The 26,118-nt window shown below is 44.1% G+C and overlaps 1 protein-coding gene, 1 long non-coding RNA gene and 1 other non-coding gene across 5 annotated transcripts; all 3 read right to left on the reverse strand.

Moving 5' to 3' along the window:
- Positions 1–8,474: 8,474 nt before the first annotated feature.
- LOC149336647 (uncharacterized) lies at positions 8,475–25,704 on the reverse strand. Of its 3 annotated transcripts, XR_016284309.1 has the most exons (5): positions 25,276–25,704; positions 24,638–24,738; positions 17,980–18,264; positions 15,921–16,106; positions 14,447–15,158 (listed from the first exon to the last, which is right to left on the reverse strand). It is a non-coding gene; the product is annotated as an uncharacterized LOC149336647 (long non-coding RNA). The 3 variants fall into 3 exon arrangements; XR_016284310.1 differs by lacking the exons at positions 14,447–15,158; positions 25,276–25,704 and adding an exon at positions 8,475–8,835 and having other exon boundaries at positions 24,638–25,260; XR_016284308.1 differs by lacking the exon at positions 25,276–25,704 and having other exon boundaries at positions 24,638–25,260.
- Positions 10,653–14,446, reverse strand: LOC149336648 (uncharacterized). Its single transcript, XM_089553033.1, has 2 exons — positions 14,060–14,446; positions 10,653–13,231 (listed from the first exon to the last, which is right to left on the reverse strand). Exons 1-2 carry the CDS (start codon positions 14,079–14,081, stop codon positions 10,956–10,958), a joined length of 2,298 nt encoding a protein of 765 aa, XP_089409159.1. The 5' UTR covers positions 14,082–14,446; the 3' UTR covers positions 10,653–10,955.
- Positions 21,649–21,722, reverse strand: TRNAP-GGG (transfer RNA proline (anticodon GGG)). Its single transcript has one exon. It is a non-coding gene; the product is annotated as a tRNA-Pro (tRNA).
- Positions 25,705–26,118: the final 414 nt, after the last annotated feature.

A 26,118-nucleotide genomic window follows, 5' to 3' on the forward strand; every position in this document is an offset into this window, starting at 1 on the left:
TTTGCCACACAGCCTGGCAAGAAGTATTTGGACCTTTGTGATAACACAGCCTCTATGATAACACAAAATCACTGCGTGCATTGTGGAAAACAAACAACCAAGAGGCCACTGCTAAGTACTGCAACTGAAGTATTTTTTCTGAAACTTTTGCAAAAAATATACGCACCACCACTTGGGTGCTGTAACTGTATACGATTTTGCCTGAAGCAAACACTCACTTAAGCAAAAAAAGACAAAACTGGCAAAGAAAGATCGCTAAGGAAAAGATATTACAAGATCAAAAGGCAGGGTCAAAACTCTTCAAAGCAGCATAAAGAAAAATCTTTCAGCCACTGCTGTAGCTTCATTTACACCAGTAAAGTACAGCAGCGGACATGAACACAATCTGGAATATAGAAACATGCTCACATGAGATGCAATGCGTAGAGTGCCGTAGACAATTAAAAATGAGAAGGTTGTGACCACTCTGTATTTCCACCATAATGACTACAATAAATACAATGCATCATTTCAAGACAGGGATTACCCATTCCAATACACAAGACAACAACAAGAAAGAAAGTGCCAGAGCCACATTTGCTGGAAAAATTGCTGTATGCAATAGAAAACAGAGAGGAACTTTTCTCCCATTGCATTTTAAAAAGGAAAACATCTTGAACCAGACATAAGCATTCAAGGCAAAAACTGTGCACACTCTGCCCAATTTTTCAGAACTGATTTTTAAACCATTGCTGCTCTTACAAGCAAATAAGAGGCAAAAAACATGCTGCTAAATATACCTGAAACCAACACAAAACACATCTAATGCTGCTACTCCCATTTTACGTGTGGAAAAGCAAGTTTCTCTTTAGTTCAGTGCTGTGTGTCTCTCTTTTGTCCTTGTTGCTTTGCGCTACCTCTTTCCACGATGATTCCACTTCAGTCATTCACCTTAACTTTTGTCACAGCTCATACTTCCCTACAAATATTACACCACGTATCGAATATTGCCTACATGACATATGTTAAAATATCTCCCTGGACCTTTTTAATAAAACCACAATGAAATCGGCTGATGCGTGCAATGTGCAATGGCTGACACCAACTGCACCAATTAATGCTAGCAGAACACCATGCTCCTCGTTTTAACATCACCTGCCTTTAGATGAATACGAAGAGCATTCACAGGGCTTCAGATGTAGCTTTTGTGAAAATCTGCTTGTGTAAAAAGTTACTACACTTTTCCCCGTTTGTGGGATTGCATATGACTATGTAGGCCTGACCTCTGTGCAAAGGCCTCGGGACACAGATAGCACTGGTACAGCTTCTCGCCAGTGTGGAGGCGGAGGTGTTCGATCAGGGTGTCCTTCTTTGCGAAGCTCCTGCTGCAGAGATCACAGCGATGTGGCTTCTCGCCTATGTGGATGCGAACATGTTCCGTCAGGTTGGTCCTCTTAGTGAAGCTCCTGCCGCAATGATTGCACTGGTGTGGCTTCTCGCCCGTATGAATGCGCATGTGATCAGCAAGGCTCGCTGTGCTTGTGAACGCCTTGTTGCATTGGCTGCACTGGTAAGGGCGCTCTCCGGTGTGAATTCTCCGGTGTCTCTTGAAGTTGGAGGGATCCACTGTGGCATAGCTGCAGTCGGGGCACAGGAACCGCTCCCTGCCTTTTGGCAATTTTTGTCGCAAAGACGAGCTGCAGCTACTTTTAGCCGTGTCCGAACCTGCACAATGAAAGTGAGCATATGCTTTCTTAGATACAAAGTGAATGCCTCAGTGCACTGAAAACAGCTGGCCAATGTATCCAGGTGAGCTAATGAATGACGAGGATGTTTTAACTAAAGCTGCTCAGATTTTGTCAAAATCAAAGAACCAAGCCTTGCTTAAGACCATGCAGATCTAAAAAATAAAAACTGTTCTCTTTTAAGCTAGGCATGTATTTCTCATCACAGTGACAGCTATGCAAAAGCACATCACTCAAAAAACACTGTTGCTTTTGTAGCTGAGCTGAGCAAAAAACTACAATCATTCCATGTCACTGCATGACTTCATCAGTGTATAGCATGACTTGTTTCAAAAAAGAGAAGCATGCATTCATAACTCGCTAATTACTTACTCTCGTTACGCTAGTTCATTCATTACCCACTAGTACCACTTCCCCTAGAGCACACAAGATCAAACAATATGCAAAATACGCTTGAACTTGCAGCTGCTGCTGTCGTTCATGTACACAGTGATGCAGCCTTTCCAACCATGTCAACATAGAATTTAAAACAAAAAACAGAAGGTGTGATGCATAACTATAACAAAGCAGATATGTGAGACCCTTCAGCTATGAAATAGTTTGAGCAGAAATAGCAACTGAAAAGTGGCTCTCAAAACGTACACAAGGGTATTTCTATATCAGTATTGTTACATAAGGTCTCATAAACAATAATTTGGTATAAGTGCAGGGGGTTAAGGGCACAGTTTCATCTTCCCAATGAATGCCTAAAATAATACAGTCATGGAATGCACTAATACGGCAAACACTAAAGTGCAACAACCAAAACAAAAACTGACAAAGGCGTAGAGAGAGAGAGATCATATACCACAACACCAACTATTGAGCTTATTAGCCGCCGCAGTGGCACAGTGGTTACGGCGCTCGGCTGCTACCCGAAAGACATGGGTTCGACTCCGGCTGTGGCAGTTCAACTTCAATGGACGTGAAATTCTAGAGGCCCGTGTACTATGCGGTGTCAGGGCATGTTAAATAAACCCAGGTGGTCAAAATTTCCAGAGTCCTTCACTACGGTATCTCTTATAGCCTGAGTTGCTTTGGGATGTTTAAACCCCATAAACCAAACCGAACCTATTAACTTTATTACAAGAGAGGAACCAAGCATAGTGCCGCATTTACTCGAGTAATCTGTGAATTTTTTCCCCTTAAGGCTTCAAAAAGGGGGTGCACAAATTGAACACATTTCACGAACATGTAACAAAAAAATGTCTACAAAGATCATTAACCAGCAATGCATATGGTATATTGCCACGTATAAGTCAACCTCACAACTCTCGCCCCTCACTGAGCAAAAAGAAATCAGTATAGTAGCAGTATATGAATAGTGGAGTGCAGGTCCACAGTCAAACCTGCTCCCATGCATTCCAAAGTTCTTAGTCCCCCGATATAATCCGTTAACCTGAATTCACTTGTGATCTTTTTGCACAATCTATCTTCAGCATATACAAAAACCTTCATGACAGTCTGCGAAGGTGCACTACAGGGAAGCTCAGCCAGGGATGCTTTAAGGTGCAGTTTGAATGTTAAAAGGACAGAAAAACCAGGATATACCTGCAGACGAAATTCTGTGAATAAAAAACAGTAAAACTATGCGTGCTGCACTCGTTGAACAGAAAGCATGCACAAGTTTGTGGCAGCTGTCTGCGAACTGTCAGCTGCAACCGCACATGCTCACACATGACAGTCTTTAACACGGTACACTGCAGCATGGTCAGAAAGCAAGCAACAATGTCTTGGCAACTGTTGCAGAACTGACTTGCACTTCGTGAGGAATGTCAGAAGAGAGGCTTTCAACCTGAAAAACAAACAAAATAATAAGAGAAAATACATAATCTCTACGCAGAGCTCTCCCAACATCTTTTCTCGAAACGTTTTTTTTTAAGGTTTTTATAACACACATAAGAGAATGTGAGATGCCTGGGCTGCTTTGTACAATTCGAGAATACAGCTACAAAAAAAAAAGGGAGGAATACCAAGAATGTTCACTGAAGAATTTAGACTTGCTTTGTTTCTTATTCAAGCTTGTTATGCAAGACAGATACTCTGAACATAAGCACAAGTGACAAACAATAAGCATGGCACAAGAAGACAGAAAAAGTGTTGAAAAAGAATGCATAGCAATTAACCTCTCTACAGCAGCTTAGTATAAATATACGCTTTACACAGAGAGGTAGCTTTCATACCACCTACTTTTAAACATGATAACTTTATTTATTACAGATACCTGCAGCGCCCGAGGGCATTATTGCAGGGGGGGGGGGAACACAATAATTTCTGCTCATTTGGCCGAAAGTACACATAATATCAGTGGTAAGCGCATGGCCGATGCGATGTCGCATTTAACGACTGCACATAAATAAATAAATAAACTTAACTGGGGTCACATAAATAATAAATGACTGCAAATAAATAAATAAATAAATAAACTTCACTGGGGTCGGTAGAAAATATTTGAATTTCTCTAGTAGGCCGACGCTTTTTGCAATTCGGGAAACAATATTGTTAACGTAAGTGTCCGATAACAAGTGTTTATGAAAATGTACACCAAGTATTTTTATTGTATCCACGACTTCTATAGTTGTGTCACCGAGGGTTAAACTAATTCGTTTCGCTGATGAGTGCCTTGGAGTGAAGATAATGACTTGTTTTCTTGCTGTTAATCTGCAGCGAATTTGCGACACTCCAAGAATGTAAATAATTCAAAGAGTTCCTAATATTATTTTCCAGGGAGTCGTAACTATTGTCTCGAAACAACAAAGTGGCGTCAGCAGCATAGATTGTAAATTCTGCAGAGGTAGGGATGCTTGCTATATTATTGATATCGAAATTAAATAACAAAGGTCCCAGGATGCTGCCTTGAGGTACGCCTGCATTAACTGTTTTGTAGGTCAACATGTAACTTCCGTTTTTGCATGTATTACGTTATTAATTGTAGTGCAGTTCCTCATATGCCATATAATTGTAATTTTTTTAGCAGTGTTGAGTGGTGCAGGCAGTCGAATGCCGTCGAAAAATCAATATACAGTCCAGCAGCTATTTTTTTTTGTTCAAATGTTTTTAGTATTATTTCTTTTTGCGCTAAAAAAGCAGTCTCGGTAGAACGGCCTTTACGAAAGCCAAACCGATAGGTACTGATAAGATTAAACTTATTGGCAAACTGTAATTCGGAGATGTAGGTATTATCTTTTCTAAGCCTTTTGAAAAAACCGGCAAAATAGAAATCGGGCGGTAATTGGATAAAAAATTTTTGTGACCAGATTTAAACCCAGCAATAACTTTAGATAATGCATTCTGTCCGGGAAGAGACCTGTTGAGAGGGCTAGTTTATTTATGTGATTGAGCTGTGGTAAAATTAGGTCAAGAGCATATTTAACAGGTGTTATTTGAATGTTATCTTTGTCAGTGGCATGGCTGTTACTAAGTGAAATAAACACGATGTAGATTTCACCTTCAGAAGTTGGATAAAAAAAAAAGTGTTTTAGGGTTCCTGACTACAGCATTCGTCGCTAGAGGGCAAGAAGTTGAGAGCGAGCATGAACTTGAAACCACGTTTATGAAAAAGTGGTTATAGGCTTCAGCTAATTCTTTATCGCATAGTACACCATTGTTTACTGTCATTTCAGTGGGATCTTTGATTTGGGAGAAACGGTTCAACAGTTTATTTAGATTTTTCCACATTATTTGGGTATTTCTGTTGCTACCAGGTTCGAAAATATTGTACAGGTAATTACGTTTTGTATTTCTTAGCAGTGCATTTGTCTTGTTTCTGTTGCACAAATTCCTTCCAGTCATTTGGTTCACGGGTGTTCAGGAACTTTTTATAAATAATTTTTGTTTCTTTTTTATCATTGCTAATCACTCCTTTGTAATCCAAGGCTTGCGAAACTTTGTAGCTTTCTTAATGAGAACCACCGGGAAAGAATGATAGTAGGCGAACGTAAAGAGCTTCGGAAATTCGTTGTAGACTTCATTTGCCGAGTTTAGTCTGTAAACTGGATCCCAGTTTATCTCCATTAATTTCCCCCGAAAATTGTCTAACGTTCTTTTGTTGATGTTCTGCTTTTTAAACCGAACATCATCTGTTGTATCAGAGTTCATTACAGGTAGTCTAGTGAACATGAATATGGGTAGGTGATCACTTATGGTTTCAGCACATACGCCTGCTAAAGTCTCATAGGTTGGAAGATTTGTTACAAAGAGGTCGATCGATGTGCTCGTGCTTACGGTTATGCAGGTTGCCGTTTCTATTAAACTGCAGAACCTATTTGAAGAGAGTATAGTTTGGAAGTTACGTTGCACTGGTGGTTGGCTTAACAAATCAATATTAAAGTCCCCTCCCAAAACCAGTGTCAGACCATTTTCATTTGTATAACATCGGACCCTTCCCAAGCAAGAAAAGAGGCTATTTATGTTGCCATCAGGAGGGACGTAGATGACAGCAAAAAAGTGTTTAGAGCTAACAGCAGCTAAGCATTCAATGTGTTCATTGACAGAAGAGAACTCATCATGCAGGTTGCAATTCAGGCTCTTCTTCACGTTTAGCATTACGCCACCTCCTCTCTTATTGTATCTGTTTAAAAAATAGGTGTTGAAGTTTTTGTCCACCGTGACATCACTGTCGCAGCAATGCCAACTTTCTGTCAACATCATTATGTCAAAACTAAATGTGAAATTTTCAAAAAAGACGCGCAACTGATCCTCTTTGTTCAGTGCTGATCCAATATTCAAATGGAAGTATTTCAAGCTGTTTACTGCTTCTGAATGAAAAATGTTACTGATATCCAGCGGCAGTAATGCCATTTTGGACAAAAGAGTCGACACTATACAGTTTAAGTGTACATTAGACGATCAACCGAACGTCCCGTTCGCTTCGAACATTAACCCTTTGAAGGTTTTTGCCGTATATGTACGGCGGCGGTTTTCTGTCCCGCAAGGTCTTTGCCGTACGGGTACGGTTTCGATCTTCCGTTTGAAATTTTGCGCCAAAAGAACAATGCGTGCTTACTGGGGGATGCTGCCACCTTTTAGGACTTACAAGAAGTATTTGAATTTTGTGCTGCCTTCTTACGGAGATAAGCAGAACTTATGTCTAGCTTTAGCGCGGCGGCACAGACTGCGGCAACACCCCTTTTGTAGTTTTGGTTTCGCCGCGTGATCGCAACGGAGTCGCGCGAAACGTGTTTTCTCTTTGTGGGCACTGTTTTGCAGAGGCGGCGAAAGTTGATTTCTATCTTTATTGGTGCTGCTCTTAGCTTGCTTATCACCGTTGCTATTCTATTCTATTGAACATTTTCCAGTTGTGAGCGATGCTGTCACCAAAGTACTGTTCCTAATTTTTTTTTACTATTTATTCTCGCTTATATACATTTTGTAGATTCAAGTTCCGCAATAAAGTAATTTGACCACCTGGGAAAGTTTTCTTCAAAATAATTCGACCCTCAAAGGGTTAATGACATTCGAAGTTTCATCTCTGCGAGCAAAACTCCTTCCGTCCCTGGTCAACACAAACTTCCATTTACATTCCTTCTTCCTTGCAGCAGTGATTCCCAACAGTTTCTTCATTACGAGACATAAGTGCTCATTTATATAAATGGGACTCTCCTCGTTGTTCTCGTCCAGGTTTTTCATTGAAAGCATTGTTTTCCTTGCTTTGAGAAACGAGAAATCCCTCTTTGATCTGGTCTTAAATTGTAGCACAATGTTATGAGACGACTTGTTGAGTCTTCGTCCTGGGCGCGGAAGTTTTGACCTGTTTTTGCCATCATGTGCTCGGTGGTATCATGGAATGTCAGCGGTTGACTTAATAAGTTTAAACAATCGCTCTCATCGTTCTCAAGTAAAACAAGTTCTTTATATCCACTGCAAACAAAATTTTTGCTTCGTTAAGATGAGATTTTACGTGCATTATAATATTTCTGAAGAAATTTCAATGCAAACACAGATTACTTTGTTACATCCCACTTTTCTTCTTCGCCTTTACAATCCTTTCAGATAATGAAGCCACATAACAATCAGTGGAAAGCAGAACGCCATACTATTTTATTTGACGGCTCTAAGTGAAACTTGCTTGAAGGTATCCCAGTATGCTGAAGGTGTTAGTCCTTAAGGGGATCTAATAAAGTAGCGGTATGCCTGAGTTGTTAGAAGACACCGCCTAGGGAATACTGTCAAACAATAGTTTTTTACTGCACTTTGTAAAAGCTGAGTTATCTGTAATCACAATTTGGGTTTCAGCGTCTTCGGGGCTTTCCCTCTCCCCTCGTCGTTTTTTGCACGCTGGAAAGTGGTCTCTGCTCCTCTGCTGTCCCCTTCTCCGGAGGCGGAGCTTCCCAACCATCCGGAACTACACGGCTTACTGGCCGCAGCCGTGGTAGCTGCATGACATCTAAAAGATTATAACCAATAGCAGTCTCTGTAATGGTACACACAGATGCGAGTGACTAACAAGGGTGCAAGCATGACAAAGTTACCAGAAAGGGCTTGCCAACTTTCGCGCGATTGTCTGTTCTCTTTTGCGTGTACAAGTGTATTATTTGGCTCAGGTGTTCATGGCAGTACACTGCAGTGATTGAGAGAAATGTTGTGCTCTCCTCTGAAGCTGTTTCAGAGCCTAACTTTGTCTGTACTCTGCAAACACACATCTGCCGACAAAATTAACAAGAACAGCACAACATTACGACTGCTTCTGAATTGAACACTCAGTCAGGGGCATTTTGCTCCTGGCACATTTTATTGCACACATTGGCTGAAGTTGTGAGTGCGCTTTGTTTTGTTTTTGCACGGCCTGCTTTAGCTGGTCGCCCAGAAGCAGTATGTGCGAGGCCCGTGGCTGTCCAGGTTGGCGCCTTGCCACACTCCTGGGCTGCACTTTGATTTCCTGTCCTCGTCGCCGGTCGGTAGTGGTTGCGGCCTTTATCCGCATCAGACTGGCATATGTGGCACTGCTATTAGTTCCCCTATTAATTTCACTTGTCACGGCCTTTAGCAGTGACCAATAAGCAGGATTCTCTCCTGCTATGTTGTGCATCCATTCCACTGCTTGCGCAAAGCCTCTGCGTGTCTCTTCGATGGCCTACAAAAAAGGTTTTGAATTGAGTTTAGGTATGATAGCAGTTTTATTGCTTACAGCATAGCACAGATTTACATGAAATCCTCAGACGTATTAAAAGCCAAGCATTACCTGCTAACAACCGGAAAATCCCTTCGACTAATCACTGTTCCAGAGGGTTTGCAATAAGAAACTACCCCAATTAAAACAAAAAGACGGGGAAATTTTTTGACTTCTCTGATATGCTGAACTTTCAGGCTCACAGAACGCAAAATAAATGACACTTACAATGTACTTAATGAACATAACAATGGTTTATTGTCATTAGGCAAAAGGTCGTCCAATGATCGTGGAATATAGTGGCGCTAATATGTTTTCAGTGATTATATACCTCATATCATTACTGCAGATATAACTGTAGTCAAGCCCACTTATAACGGCTGTAACAAACACTCGTCTATTACGAACAAAGACGGAACTACCGTCAATATTTGTATTAGGGCTGTGGTGCTGCGTCTCATCTAAAACCAACAACCGTGGTCACACCACTTGGTTATAATAAACAAGAATGCCCCGTAAATTTACTCTCAGAGTTGAAAAATGCGCTTCTGGTCAGCACGGCGATCAAAGATATTCTCCTAGATCCAGTGATGGCTCCTTCTTCCTTGCAAAAACAAAAACAACAAACACCACACTTTAAATCGGCAGTTAACCACAGGCAAGGCGTGCCTAGCCAGGTTAGGTCTTAATAGCCTACCTGATCAAGCGGCAGTTGTATTGTCCACACAATCGGATATCTGCGTGCTGACCTGCACCATATGCAGACAGCAGACAGTCTGCGTCACGCTGGTGCCTGGCGGGCAGTGCGCAGCAATTAATGAACAATGAATAGTAGATTAGCTCCTGCTTTTCGGGTGAAGTGCTAGATCCCGTCTGGCTTTCAGATCTGTACAGGTCTACTTGTAAACATTATATCAAGATCCAGGTAGCTGCATCGAGGGGTAGCTTAATTAGGAGGCCAGCTGGAGCACTGCTCACACTGAGCGCTCAGCATGGACAAGCCTCGCGGTAGCTTTGTCACTGGATCCTTACTTCAAAGACGAAGCACTGTCTGCCAGTGGATGTGAACGCCGCAAGAACTTACTGCATCCCTAAAGTGACTCACTGCAGGAAGGGTCTCGACCAGGAGAATATGACCAAGCTTGAGAGCTTAGAAAGTGGCTGGATAGGGTCTACTTTCAAGGAACAAATGTGCACAATGCGCTTTTCATGGAAATAAATGCTACTCTTGTCTGTAATAGGGTAGGCCCACTTATACGAACTTCGGATACAACAAAATGTAATCTGCATGACGCTGAGGTCTGGTATAAGTGGGCTTGTCTGTATCACTGTTAACTGTATCTATAGCAACATAAAGTCAAAAAGAACCACTTCAAACAACTGCCTTCAAAATTTGGCTATCGGTAAATGCATTTCACGCATGCTTTTTACGCTTGCCTTGCCTTCTTGGTTTGTAATTAAATACTAACGCCTTTTAAGCAAAATGGCGGTGACAATAAGTGTACCTCAGCTGCAGGCCAGGAACTACTGCCAGACTTTGTGAGGCTTGCAGTGATGGAAGCAGCATTTTACTTTTTGGAGCAGATTTCGGAGCAGTAAAAATGCCAGTTTGGAGCAGCCATTGGTGTTTTCGGAGCAGAAAAAATACCAGTTTGGAGCAGCCATTGGTGTTTTCGGAGCAGAAAAAATACCAGTTTGGAGCAACCATTGTTGTTTTTGGAGCAGATGGCGAATAAATTACGCCAGTGTACCTCCCGTGTTGAAAGCATCACTGAAGCGACTGACAATTACAGCTATTTATTATGAAACACACTGTACATTTCACACAACAGTCAACACGAATGACAAGAAATCGACAATTAAGAATGTGAATAGTTACAGATGGTGTGATAAAACAAGTTAAATATTTAAAGCACCAGTTCTTGTGGCAGAAATAGATCAAAGCCAAAAAAGGGGAGCAACATGATGTGAACTAGAAGAAACCACAGTCACTAATGACACTTGCCACAAAAGAAGTAGAAGTTCAGAATCAATCCGAGCCTGAAGTAGTCAGTCACTCAACACATTTCACAATAGTCTGCACGTTACACTCTACGAGCCCGCACTTTTTCTTTTGAAGCTTCAAGCTTGCAGAGAGCACCCGCAAGCCTTTCCTGTCCTTTCTTAAGTAGTTCCTGGCCACTTTCAATGTCATCAAAAGTTTTTGCCTTCATTCCTTTTGCAATCAATGCTTCTGCATTGCAAAGCATCTTTTTTGCTGACTGAATCTCCATTTGCAGGTCCTGCTTTTGACATCCTTTTGTTGAATTTTGGCCATGGTCAAGTTTGCTTCTTTTGGCAGCTGGCTCACACTCAGCAGTCAGTCTTTCTTGGTAGCGTTTATATGACTGTTTCACAGCAGTGAGCATGTCACGTTTGACTGGAATGGTAGAGACGTTCTTGTCATACCTTTTCGCAAATGACTGTATGGCTCGCAATCCATTCATGCTTTCAATAGACAGTTTGCTGCACTCCTGTAGGATCCGGCGATTTTCACTAAAACCCCTCTCCACATCAGCGTTGCCATGTGAAAGAGAAAGCAGGGCTTTTACAAGCTTTCCTACCAGAGGATATTTAATGCCACCATTTTTGTTCTGTAGGCTGAAGACATGTTGCCATGTGCTGTCAAGTCGTTCACATGAATCAACGCACAGCGCTTCAGATGAAATCAGTGAAAATTCATCCATCAGGGCTGAGACTTCCTTGGGAGCAATCACCTCTGGAACTTGCTGGGCCAAGTTTCGAAATGCCACAGCTGAGCTTTCTTCTTGTGCACTGCTTAGGTCAAGACACCTAAGATCTTTTAACACACCATTGTCAAAGGGCAACCTTGAAAGTAGGTAACCCGCAGACTTCATAAAGAAAGTACGTGCCCCCAGCCTAAACAATTTTTTTTCTTCTGCTGACCAGTTCGTGATGGAGCCCTCTGTGTCCACACCTATCTCAACAACTTCCTTCCAGTTTCCTGGACATTCAACGTCAAGAGATTTCAGCTGTTCCCCTGTCAGTTCACGGTACACATCACTTCGCACGAAACGGCTGAGAACTTTCTTGGTCAGCTGTACCATTTCTTCGTACAGAATGTGGAGTAGAGGTTCAGAGCGCTGGAAAAGTTTCAAGAATCCAACAAAAAGATCTGCGACATTCCTCAGAAAAACTGCCTTTGGGAAGAGGTCTTTCCTGCTGAGACTTTGTCGGAGGTGCTTGTACATTGTGCCAGAAGAGTGAGCCGTTTGCTTCACGTCTAATAGCATGGACTTAAGTGCCGGATACTGCTCAATAAAGCGCTCAAGGGCAGGACCTAGGGTGAGCCAACGTGAATTTACATGCCGAAGGAAGACACTTTCTGGCAGGCCAAGACACTTTTGGTGTGTTTTGAGCACAGCACTTTGAACAGCAGAGTTTTTCAAGTAGTAGTACACATCTAACAAAGTTGATTCCACTTCACTGCCAAACGCTTCAATTCCTTTTGCAAAACTGTTGTGAACTTTGTGCAAACTACACTCTCCTGTGTCTAGCAGTGCAGGATTTACATCTTCCTTAAGCTTTCTTTTCAAACTCTTCATAACATTTGGGCCATCACTGTAGAAGCCCAACATATTCCTTTGAGGAAGGTCTTGGATGCCTTCCTTCACGTGTGCAAGTAAAACATCTGAGGTTGCACTCCCTAAGTGAAATGAACACAAGTGCTCCACCACAACCTGCTTGCAAACTTCAGAAAAGTACCTAACTACAATGTCCAGCTGTTGGCACCGTTGTTCCGGAAGAGGAGTTTCGTCGATTTGGATGGTGTAGTACACACCCGCCTTATTAAGTTCATCAACAACTGCTCTCTTAAAATATGGCCCAAGGCCATCCGACACTATATACGAGACTTTTTTTCTGCCACACTGAAATTCTTTTGCAACCTTTGAATCTGGAAACATCAGAGGGAAGAGCGAGGTTGCGGTGTCCCCCCATGAATATGGTATCCCAGAAACAGCCACACCAAGAACAAAGTAAGTCTCTGCCAATGTGACACGATCTGCTTCAGATACATCCGGTCTTGCGAGAAGGCATGATGTCAACAGAGCTTGAGCAGCAGCAGGCTTCTTCAAAACTCCCAGCTCATTTCTGTGTTGCTTGCAAGCTTCAACGTGTTGCTTATTAGAAGCATGCCGTTTCACAGCATTTACGCCATGTTGTGAGCAGTTTATAACTTTGTTGCAGATAATGCAAGTGGCCTCCTCCTCTTTTGGTCCTGCTCTGCACCACACAGCAATACAGTTACCATTGGCATCCTCTTCATTTAGCACCTGGGCCTTAAACTTGCTTTTCCGCCCTGAAATAATGAAAAAAAAAAAAATTTTTTTCAGACTACTGACAATTGACAACTGCTGGCTCGGATTGTAAAATACAAATAGATATACACATATAAGCTTACTTCATGTCAATCCAATACGCGCCAAAGACCTTTAAACTGATGTCTGAATCTGAAGTCACACTGTTTCGGCCGCCTGCTACTAGCGAACTACGCGCTCCGTCAGCGCCTATTTGGCCTCGTTTGAAAGCCCGCGCTTTTATTTTTACTTTCTTTTAAGCAACCGCGAGCAACACGTAACATGAAAAATTGTACAACAATTATACGCAACGTGCGATTCTATTGCGATTTAAACCAAGTGACCAATGCGGTTGTTTTCGATCAGCTAAAATAAAGGCCCGCGCCTGCCACCTGAAGCGTGCTAACCCTAATGTCGTCGAGTAGTTCTCCGTGCCCACTGGTGCGAAAAAGTCTAGGTCTCTGCGTTATTTCGGTCAGAAACGGAAAATGAGTCAGGGTGCAAAGCGTGCTCGTTATGCTGTTCATGCTGCCAACACCGCGTTGCCACAGTACGCGATGGACAACAACAGCGAAGTACCGAGCCTTCGACGTCGCGCAACAACGTCGTGACTGAGGACGTTTCCGCGTGCACAGTGCCGACTCCAGCTGCATAACGATAAACACCGCTACCGTGACTGAAAGAACTGGCGAGACGCGCGCCCGGGAAAAGGTGACGCAATTTCAGTCATATCGCCATCTGACTTGCGCCAGGAACTCAAGAACGTTTAAACGCGGTGTCGATCTTACAAAAGGGTACATAAATCACCCTGAAAAATATTCGAAACTTACCTCTGATCGTTGAAAGCGCCATGTACCCGGTAGCGAACCTGAAGGCAGCCCACAAAGAACACGACTACAGTGTTCTAACACTGGAAACACGACGAACAGCTTGCCAACGTGCGCCGTGTAAACATGGAGGCGGGCGCGGCTTGACCCGGCTACGGCCAAGGCTACAACAGGCTTCCCTGGATTTTCAATAATGATGATATTAGACATGTTTTCGGTTTCTGTGTGGCTTGACGCTTGACGTTTTTTTGCCTTCGTTTTCGCAGCGCCGTTTCGGCGCAGATGCGGCGCAATTACTAATAAAAATGCCTGTTTGGCGCAACATGTAGCAGCATTTTTCTTTTGGCGCAGTTTGGCGCAATTGGCGCAGCACTTCCATCACTGGGCTTGAAGTGGCTCGGTGCAGCTTGCATCATCATTCCATGCTTTGCCTGTCACAGCTTGTGGAGGGAACTGCAGTCTCGGGCTCCTCTACACTTTGATGAGTGACCAACGGCTTGAAGAACTCAAATGGACGACACTTTTCACCGAGTTGGCTACAGTCCTCGAGTGTAAACTCTGGAGAGTTTGGAAAGAGCCCCCCAAAGGCCTTCTGCACAGCAGCTTGGTGCTTGCAGAAGGTCCCTTGGCTCCCTTTCCAGCAGGCACAGAAACCGAGGTAAGCTAGCACCTAATATGCACTAGTGCTAGCTGCGTCGGGCACACTATACACATTCCCACCCAGATGTGTGACAGGCTGGTTGTCAGGGAGCTTCCGCAGCAACTTCGCAAACATGAGCGTGTGTGATGGCTCACGGTGGTGGGCATGCCGCAGTAGTCTGGCTTCTAAGTATTGCTCCAAAGATGTTGCAGTTGTTTCCACCACAGCTAGTGGATTGTATGCTTTGGTTTGCCCAAGCACCACTTCCTTAAGTATGCGAATCGAAGCTTCACTGTAGTTGTTAGTATTGGGCCCTCTGGTTATTCCGGAGCGGTGCAGCAGGACCCACTCCTCTTCACACTTCAAAAAAGCCTCAACCCTTTCGAAGTATGACGGGTAGGCAAGAAACCGTAGAAATTCCTTCGCCACCTGAAGTGCCTCTCTGTCGTGAGCATACAGTATCTGAAAAGAAAGTTTAAATAATAATTATGTTGAAAACCCCGATTATTTTCCCATTTTACCAATGGAGGTGTATGGGTGCTCAGCAGCACGACTATCGAAGGTCATGTTTTCGTGACACGAGACCTGAACATCGAAACCTTACGCAGAACATGCATGCGATGGAGCAGGGTTGGGCCAGAAAGTATCCACGTAGTAGCAAATTTTATCCTGATTGACTCTTCATGACTGAAAGTGCCCATGTGACAGCACTTTTGCTCTTCACGTCCAACATTCCAAATACGATTTTTCATCCTCATCTGCCCCACCCTCCTTAAATTCAGGTATGCCTGCATGTGCCAGAAGATAGATAGTTCAGAGTTTCTCGTCCACAGCACTGTTCGTTCATATCCCTCTCTTCTGGAAGGTAGTTATACGTTGTATGCCTACAGTGTCATCTACTAGTATGCATCCAAATCTCAAGAGCCATTCCTTTTCTTTTTGTGCACATAGTGCTTCGTAAGTCATGTTGCAGAGGGGAGGGTTTCATTAGTTGGTCCCACTTATTCATTATCGCTTCCAGATTTCTCCCGTGCAACTATTGTTATGTCAGAATTATTACAGTTCTTTCAGGTTTCCATTTCACTGCTGAGCATGTACGTCAGGTACATAAATTTTTCTGTTGTACTTAATTTCTCTTCCTGCTGCATCATGCCGCCTCCTCTTTCTGTAGCTCCTGAATGAGGGCAGTAGTATTTTCAAAAACAAACTGTATTGTTGATGTACCTTTTGGAAAGCAGCCACCAACTCTTGTCTGTCTTCCTTGGCCACTTTGGTGCGCACAGATGTGAGCCACCGCCATTCGGCTTGAAGGACATGAAAGTCGCACAAAAACTGTCGAGTTGTTGGCTATGTCTCACGCAAGGCATCCTTCTCTGGCCTTGAGTTGTCGGTCATGAAGGATGTAGGAGCCTGCAATCAGAACAGCCGTACACTATAAGTGCATGTGGATATAATCAGTCACGACTTCAAAAGATTGATTAACAGGTTTAAAAACTGAGGGAGTTAGCATACAAGTAAAACTACGCTCATTTCCTTTACTTGGACTGCAAATTGAATGTGGTAATGGACAGTGATAAAATGAGAAGTCCTGACTTTACATCTGAAAACCCACAAGGCAGCTCAGTGCCGAAAAGAAATGGGGTTGAGAAGAATAGAAACTGGGCGTATTGGTGTTAATCAAATATGGTTTTGCGATGTATTTGTCTAGCGAGTGCTTGTCTCTGTATCATTACAAGTATATATTGGAAAGGTTTGTTTTGGTAATTATCGACGTGCTTCCTGTTACTATTGATTTGAACCTGGGCTTTTTGTGAGTTAACAAAACCAAACGACGGTAGTGTCAAATGTGCAAGCCTAATTAGAGCACAGGTGTACCCTGTGCTTACCATTTTCAAAGGTACCTAGTATTTAGTATGTTGTTGCTATACATGTGTTGTTGCTCTGCAGCTAGAGGGCGTAAGCTCTGAACTTTATCGTTACTCTACCAAGTAAACATAGGTCACTGGAGTTCCATAGAAACGGTATGCTAATTTGAACCTCTTAGTGCACGGTCTGACTCAGTTGTTCGATAAGCTACATACAGTTTGAAGTTTCAGTTTAGAGGAAATCGCCTTTTTTCCATGGGGCGGTGTACTTTCATATTCCAAAAAGCACGGTGCATGACTTAAAAGCATGCATGACAGACTGGCAACCAGACCACCCCATAGACAGCAAAGACTTTCACGGTTTGCAATAGTTTTCAGGTGCTAGTGACAGCAGCAGGTTTCAGAATGAAACCATATCATAGGAGTTCTGTTCAACTGAAGGGCAAAAGCCTGCCCAGAACACTGAGAACAGAACAGTGATAAACGTTGTTTTCCGCATCTAGTTGTTTCCTTGTTTTTTCGCGCCGCTTAATATGTTTTGGAGATACTGGTACCGTCACAGATCATAACTTTAAGTATACTGTGGGTGGCAATTTGCGCAATAAAGCCTTTAGTGATTAAAGTGAACACAAATTGCTCACAAGAGCAACTGGGCGTTCTCAAGCTGCTTTTCGAATTGGACATAATTTAATCTAGAACAAATAAGTAAGTTCATCAAGATGTCCTTTTAACCAATCTATGCTGAAATGAATCAGTTGTAAGAAAAGTTACCTAGTGAATAAATGTATTGTTCATTACCTTGTTAGCTTAAGTAGACCTCATTCAGCTTTTATGATATTGTTACTGCAGAGATGGTACTGTTTTTTAGCCTCTTTTTTGCAGGAAGATATCTAGGGGAATTTTTTTACCTTATTTCACAGATCTGCGAACAGTTCACAATATTAAAGCACTTTTTCACCCAGTGCCACTTAAGCGTGAGAAATGAAGGTGTTTTTTTTTTGTTTTGACAAATAGATTTTAGCCTTTTTTATTTTTTATGTGCTGTTATTCACCAATGTGTGAGTGCGTGAAATGCTTGCTCCCTTTCACCATTAATAAATGATTTTTAGCGCAACGAGTACACAACACAAGACAACAGGGCGCTTTCTTGTGTTGTATCCCCGTTGCGCTAAAAATCATTTGTCAGAAAACCAACTAGCTCAGCAGTTAACCCTCTTAAAGTACCTTTCTGCATTCTTTGCAACTGCTTTCCGATATATCCATAAGGCTTAATGTTTTTGAACTTTTTTCTTTCCTTCAGTTGAGTCTAAAAATTAGGTGACAGTTTTTTTGATCTGAAACTGTAGAAATCAAGTTTTTAAAAAAGTTCCGAATCCTGGCTTCTTCGGGTAATTTCTTTCCAGGAGTAAACAATTTACCCCTTTGTTTCCAAAGCACAGAGGGTAGTGTCTTTGGAGCAAGTGGAACGCCAAGCTGTTTCCCTCCTTTGTCTGAGAGCTGAGAAGTAACACAGCTATTGGCACTGCTCCAGCCTTGGTCGCAGTGAGCAACACCATGGCTGAGCTTTTTGTCACATGATGCAGTCGAATCGACAAAGATGATCTCTGGGGCAGAAGTTAACAGCTGGGCACGGCGCGTAACTGTCGTGGTGACAAGCGCTGCCCAACAGTTGTCTCGGGTCGAAGCTGCATGCACCACTGTACCTGTGAAAACAGCAAGTAGGGCAGTTTTGTACAATATATGTTCACATCTATAAAGATGCGTGTCATAGTGGTATGTACTTTGCGATGAAATGCAAAAGGAAAGGTGTTTTTGACGCATGTTTGAAGTTGATTATCTACAAATATTAGACGCAATATTTTTCTGTTTTTCTTCCTCCAGCAGCAGATGCTCTTTTGGTGCCTTTTTAAGTGCTTTCATATAGTACCTTTAGTACCAGATTTTGTAGTAGTAGCTGCTTATCCTGTAGATATGTCCTACATTCATAAATAATATATGCACTGTGTGTCAGTCCATACCTTTACTTTTCCTATGGATCAAAACAGTGACATTTTTTTCACTTGTACACACTACTGTTACCAACTTGTAAAGCAAAACTTTCCATGGTCCTAGCATTTAACCAATAGTGCAGGCAGAGTACTAAACTTCAGGTTTCCTCCCAAATGAAAGCAGTTGAAAAATCAAGAACATTCATAAAGGTTTGATTTTGGTCTATTCATTGTTATTGACTGGTTTTTCGGTGGTGTTGCTACATATGCAGTATTGATATAATGGGTGTTCACTGGAAACGTTTTGTAATTTTCAACAGTAGACTTTTTCAGGTAGAATAACTTATTTGTTTTTGCGATGACGCCATGCCAGACTTCATGAAATGACTGAGGTGAATTGATTGACAAAGCAGCATACTAAAATATGTAAAGCAACTTTTTAAAATTGTAGCAGTTACAGGCTTGCATGCAGTTACAGAGATGTAAGGGGCTATCTCGGAACCAAGACCCCGTAGTACATATGGAGGGGTGTAATTGAATCTGGCACCGTACGACAAGGGAGTCTGGCAGACCAGACTTGTGGGAGAGGCAAGCAGCAGTCCAAAATGAGCATAGCCACACCCACTTCTCTTCAATCTGGTCAAGTGGTGTGTCGCATCCAGTTGCTCCAGTTAAATGGGTTGTCTGAAGGGGTGCATTGTGCCTGCTCTGATCACAAAAAACTGATAACGTCCATATGCCTGTTTTGTGGTCGCTGCGCACCTCTGATGCATCTGAACAGCCAATATTTATAATATTGTAGCAGCAAAGGCAGTTGTATTTCTCCCTATCTACTAATTGACAATGGGCGTCCCGATGGCCTGCCACAATTCTCTCCTTGCAACAAAGTGCCTAACTGCTAAACTTAGAAAACTGATTAGCAGTTTTTAGTTAATAACCTTTGCAAGTAAATCATCTCAGGCGGTTTGTCGCATCTGGCAAAAGCATTTAATCTCTAAAAAGCATTGTTTTACAAATTATAGGCTTCCCTTTTCTACACCACTTTCACTTCTTTAGTGTGCTGCAGGAACCAAGTACTTTCTTCAGTACGGTGTTGCTTATTTCAGTGTATTTTATGGTGATGGCTTTAAAGCTTTTTAAGAGTAGGCTGTATTTGCTGACATGTTTTTGATTGCATTTTTTTTAATTCCTTGTTGCTGGCACTCCTCCCGTGAAAGTTCTCACATATGTTGCAGGAATCTGCAATGAATATTGACAGAGGTGCCTGCAGTACAGGCACCTGCAATCACGTGTCAAGCTGGCAGCATACAGCGTCAACTTATGCCCATTTCATTTTTATATTCTCCTTTCATCACCAGCCCAAGCCCTGCGTTCACTGTTTGTTCTTGATTGAGGAAGGGCACTGCTTCAGCCACAATAAAGGAAGGGTAGTGCAAGACTGGAATGGAATCATTACCGACCTAGGTGTTTTAAATACAACAAAAACACATCAGCCCATTCAAAGCAAGTTCCTTATCAGGCACTTTTATGACGGAGAAAGCGGTTGAAATATTGCTATGCCCACAAAATTTTCATATAACGTATAAACGCGTGCAAGGTCCGCAGCCGTGTACGGACCGCACCCTGCTTCCCCGAAGGACATATATTTTTTTAAATCTGTGTAAGGACCGCACCCAAAATTTCCACGACCCATGCGGGAATAGTCTTCTAAATTCCCGCGCTGCGGCCTCCGCGATCCACTCAGGCTGCGAGCAACGGCCGCTTGATCGCGGAGGCCGCACATGCGTACAGGACCTTCCAGGTGCCGCCCATAGATGGCACCCGACGCCGCGCTCATCATCATCATGGTCAACTTTTTTCTCCGCTGCGATCTCCCACTATCCATATCGGCAACTATCACCAGCTGGCGAAGGCACGGGAGTTGCGATAGCATGTTAAAGGGCTAGTTCACTTCATCGTAGTTGTGGCTTTTGTGCGCCGCCGCTGAGCGTAGCAATTTTAGCACTGTGGGCAAGAACTTTAATAGCTACACGGCTGGGAGTCAGCTCTTGAACACGGCAAGCGTGCCGCGGGCAGGAAATTCGACGTGGCCGAGGATTGCGCCCGACGATGGTGCAACCAAAAGGATACATTGAGGAACACAAGCTGCAAAAAGCGCGCTTTCCACGGCAAGCTGTGCAAGGTTCCCCACTGCAAGAAGAGCTGCTCTGCTATATAATGGAAGTGCAGAACAACGACCACGCGTTGACAATGGACATGCTGCGCGACTTCCTGTAGGATGAGTGTGCACCTGAGCACAACACCAGCTCAGAGTCTGGAGACTCTGCGAGTGACGATTTAACGCAGAATAAATGCCGCTCATTCCCTGATTGGTGTGTTTTTGCTTTTAAAAAATTGTATGGGCCGCACCCCGAAAATTGGCCTTCGAATCTGGGAAAAAAGTGCTGCCCTTGCACGCGTTTATACGGTAGGTTGTTTTACCTTGAGCTGCATACTGTGCAGTCTTCTCTTCAAGCTTTGGCAGGGGATTTCCCAATAGACCGAACCTGGCAGCTCTCCACTGGTCATGTCATAAATACTGAGTCCTTCGAAGTCCATTTACACCATTTGCCAACAAAATGTGGCTGTTCTCATCTTGGGCAAGGACAACTTCGTGGTGCCGGATGGCACGTGCCGGTTTCATGCCGTCCTCAAAATACCCTTCGAATGTTTCCTTTGTGCTGGATCTAGCACGAAGCATCCTTAGTGCATCCGCGGATTGTGTGCTGTGGTTGTGCATGCCCACTACTTTGATGACTGCTGGGAGAGGAGACTGTCTGCGTAGATAAGGGTCACTCCTCTTTGTGCTGCAGTGACTGCAGAGGAATGCCATGCATCTTAGTTTATACCCTTCGTGCTGCACCCGTATGCAATACAGAAAATGAAGATGTGAGAGAACCTGTTAGAATAGTCAAATTCAGCGAATAATGACTGGCCATATAGTGAGAACCTAATAAGGGAGTAATTACTCACTGACATCCACCCGAGCGCAGCCGTATACGGCTACAAAGGAAATCTATGCAGCTTTCTCAAAAACTTTGCAGTTAAAAAGAAAAATTCGTCCTGGTCCGGGGTTCGAACCCGGGACCACCGCTTCCCCGGAGCAGTCGCTCTACCAACTGAGCTAACCGGGACGGCAAGCTTATGGCAGGGCGAGAGTGGATTGATCGGGACTCGAAGTGGGAACAGTGTTGGTCTGTTCTGAGAAAGCTGTATAGCTTTCCCTTGTAGCCCCAGTGTGGCCATGCGGGAGTGTTGAAGACTTATGAACGGTTGCGACAGCGCTTTTACTGGCGTGGCGTCGTTAGGTATGTGCGCTCGTGTACCGACTGCCAGCGTCGCAAGCCTCCTCCCCCCCATCCCCCTGCTCCGCTACAGTCTCTCCCTGGCCCGGACCGACCATTTGATCGTGTCGGCATTGATCTGTATGGGCCTCTGCCGTACACGCCAGCGGGGAATCGCTGGATAATCGTGGCCGTCGATCACCTCACTTGATGCGCGGCAACTGCAGCACTTCCGGCCGCCACCTCAACTGATGGCGCCCCTCGTGAGCTCCTCAGCGATAGAGGCAAATCCTTCTTCTCTGAGGTTGTTGCAGCGCTCCTCCATGAATGTCACACAGTCCACTGGACCACAAGCGCTTACCATCCGCAAACCAATGGGCTTACTGAATGCTTCAATCGCACACTGGGCGATATGCTGTCCATGTACATCGCCTCCGATCACTCCAATTGGGACCGGATTCTACCATTTGTTACATATGCGTATAACACCGCTGTCCAAGCAACCACTGGATTCTCTCCATTCTTTCTCCTGTATGCTCGTGAGCCTTCGTCTCCGCTAGACACCATCCTGCCCTACCGACCGGACATTTCGGAGTACACGTCGGTTTCCGAAGCTGCCAGGCACGCTGAAGAGTGCCGCCAGCTGGCCCGTTGCCTGACATCAGAAGATCAGTGCCACAAGAAAGCCCGCGTCGACAATAGTCCTTCCGCTCATACCTTCCTTCCTGGTGATCGCGTCTGGCTGTGGGTCCCCTCATCACCAGCGGGCCTGTCCAGCAAGCTGGTTGCGAAATATCACGCGCCCTATCGCGTCATCCAACAGACTTCTCCCGTCAACTACATCGTGGAACCTTTAGTTCACTCCAGCGACCTCCGCCGCCGTGGCCGTGAGATCGTTCACGTCGACCGCTTGAAGCCATACTACGACCCCGCTATCATTTCGTCGCCAGGATGGCTTCCCCTTTCCTGGAGGGGGGGGTGATTGTAGTGAAGAAGTTGCGCTGAACCCGTAGACATAAAAGAAGACGAGGAGTGTAGCCGCCCGGCAGACTACGAGGCAACTACGAGCTTCGAAACCAGAACATCGGTGCCGCATTTGTGACGGCTACCAGTGCTTTAAATCCCGCCGTACAAATGTTTTATCATATTCTGAAAATCAGACAATTCAACAAGAAAAGCTGTAAATTAGCTGCCTTTCATTCCAATTAAAACTTCATGTCAGCTAGATATCTAGTGTTAACTTGCCACAGCTGTAGTACTACAGTCGAACCTCGATGTAACGAACCTCGATGTAACAAAATTCGCGATGTAACGCATTTTTTTCATTTCCCAATCACTTCCCCATTGAAAACCATGTATTTTTTTTCGCGATTTAACGAAGTAATTTTGCTCCGCACTTTCGATATAACGAAGTCCTTGCGCATCGCATGCATGTGCCAGGAGCTACCTTGACAATCGAATGAGAGCTAAAAGTTTAGCCGAGACGAAACGCAGTTTGTATTTGCCCTTTTACGCGCCAATTTTGCCGGCAGTGTGCGAGAACGTACCGCCGCGCCATCTGTCGTGCGCATACAAAGCCCGCGGCATGGAAGTTTCAAGACGCGCCGCGCCATGAAGTCACTGGCGAGCTGTAGACTCTGAACGTGAAAGCGCAAACCGGAATTTTCTTGCAGCGTCCGTTGGTTTTTTTTTTTTTTTGCGTGCGATGTCCTCGTAGACAACAAAAAAAAAGTATTCAGTGTTGACAAACTCGTGGAGCTAGTGTGGTCGTACCTTTAAAACAGGTGAGCGGCGAAAAAAAAAAAAAAAAAACGTGCCCTGGCAGAGGAGGCGAGTGGCGAAGGGGGTAGAGGGGAGGCGTGGCGTGGGAGGCGCGCGCGGTGCATTCTGGGTGGGCGGCTTCGGCGCGCTCTCGGCGCGGCCCGCGCGAAATGCAGCCGGCTGCATTCCGCGCCGGGCGCCGTCAGAGCGCGCCGGTAGCCGCCGACATAGCCGCCGAACACGCTGGCGATCGGGCGCCGCTGTTTTGCGAACGTGACGTCGCCGTGCCGCGCGCGCACGCGCGCTCGCGCTACGCGAGCACAATCCCACCGCGCCGGCGTGAGCGATGCGAATATTTTTCTTAATTTTTCTCTGATGCGTCCCCGGCTGCAAATGTTCAATGCTGATGATGATGATACCAGTAGCGACATCTTGTGGCGGCTTTCAGTACTAGGCGCTGCGCTCGTTCTTTTGCTGTGCGCACACGGAGAAAAATGATGCCGTCGCGGTGTTTGCTATCACTCGTTATGCTCCTGATGTAGAAAAAAACATCCGGTGCCCTTGTTAGCGATACTATTACTCGATTTTCTTGCGTATTTCCTCAATAAGTGATTTACAAGTTCCCATCAACAAGCAGTGTTCCTGAACCAGTTATACTTTATTTTGACAGCTGAAACATGGGAACCTCGACGTAACGAAATTCGCGATGTAACGAAATTTTCGGCTGCAAGTAGGACTTCGTTATATCGAGGTTCAACTGTACTTTAAAAGAAGCACCTGTCTGCTATATTCGTGCTTTTGCCCAGCAGCAGAGCAAATCAAACAGCCCAGGTCACAGATGTAGCTGAGAACCACATGGCGTTAATACACGCTGTACTTTCCTTAGTAGTTTTAAAATTTAAGCACAACTAAAATGTGCCATGATTGGCAGAACAACAATGCAATGCATGAGCTGGCGCACAGAACAGCATAATTAAAAAAAAAAATAAACATGCTGAAATTACCGTTTCACTACTGTTGCGAGGCACAAATAGTTAAACAGCAGCCGCTTGTTGTACGGTGAATGTCGCAGCAGTACTCCAATGCGGATTCAACTGTATGGCTTCTGAAAAATAGGAACAGTACTGCAACATCGGAGAAACCCTTCCAAGCAACGTCTTGTACACTGCACTGTGAATTTCCATGACTAACGCGATGTGCACAAAAGCCCATGACTGCGCCCAGATTGGTGTGCTTTCGACAACAAGGTGGATGGCCCGAGTGAACAGCGAAATGATCGCAGGGAGGCACATGCACTCAGGCACAGGAAGAAAAAAAATTATGACATCAAATATGAACTCCATGCAGTGCGCTTACAAATTCTATACTGATCTCTACTTCAGCCTCTACTTCAAATGATCATTATAGCAACATTTCACCCTTGGTATGCCTTCTAGCGAACAGTTTAATTTTTTTTTTGCAACAAGATGAGGGCTGCACATATAAATGGCACTGTGCGGAGAAATGAACTCGGGGGAAATAATCCTGAGGACAGCGAGTGCCAATGTCTCTGCCATCAAGACAATTCATGAAATTCTTTTGTGCATTCCTTCAGTGTAAAGACACAAGCTTGATTTAGCTTTCCACTTTTCGGAGTGCTCACCTCTAACAGTGCACACTGGAGTGCACACTGGAGTGAAAAGCGCAGAATAAAGGACAAGTATCGATCAGAATTTGGAGGCTTTTCTTCTTCTTCTCCTTCTTGTCGTTTTGGGTCTGGAAGGACAGGAATCCCTGGCTTTCTGTCTTCTTGTTTTTCTCGTCATATCATGTCTGAAAAGGACAGGAATCACCGGCTTTATGTCTACTTCTACTTCTTGCTGTCCTGCTTCTTGTAGACGGAGCAAGTGCATGGTTGTCTCCACGACTGTCAGCATCCACGACAGTGTGTGGCTTTGTTGTCGAATATAGGTTCTATTCTCTTTGCAAGAGCAAGGGCAAACTCGTAAAGGGGCCCAGAAACACAATATTAGTTAACTGTTTTGTCTGTTGATTGCATACAGTGAGTTATAATGGTGCTATTAGCGTCGGTAATACCGCGTACATTCCGCTTTTTAATATTTTAATGTCCTCTCAAGAACAACTTCATGGCTCTGATGGTGTCGCCACACAGTGGCGGATTTTTAGCAGCGGATAGGACATCACCTGGCGCGAGCTTGATGATCGGACAAACAGTAAATATACTGCAAATTGTGTGAATAAATAGAGACACATTTTGTCACCTGTCTGCGTTTTATATTAGATCAACAAAAACAACTTGTTTGTCTTAGACAAAAGCCCTGCAAAGCAAGTAAAATAAATACACACCACTAGGGGCGCTCTGGCATGGAAACGACGCTGCCAGTCTCAGCAAGAACAAGTTACAGAGAGCAGGCAACGATGGAGTACAAACTTCCGCGACGTGCTCTGGCTGGCTGTTGTGATTGGTTGCGCCAGGTGCCGTCAT

Source organism: Amblyomma mixtum, chromosome 7, assembly GCF_055824585.1.
Source record: "Amblyomma mixtum isolate Tamu chromosome 7, ASM5582458v1, whole genome shotgun sequence".
Lineage (NCBI taxonomy): Eukaryota > Metazoa > Arthropoda > Arachnida > Ixodida > Ixodidae > Amblyomma > Amblyomma mixtum.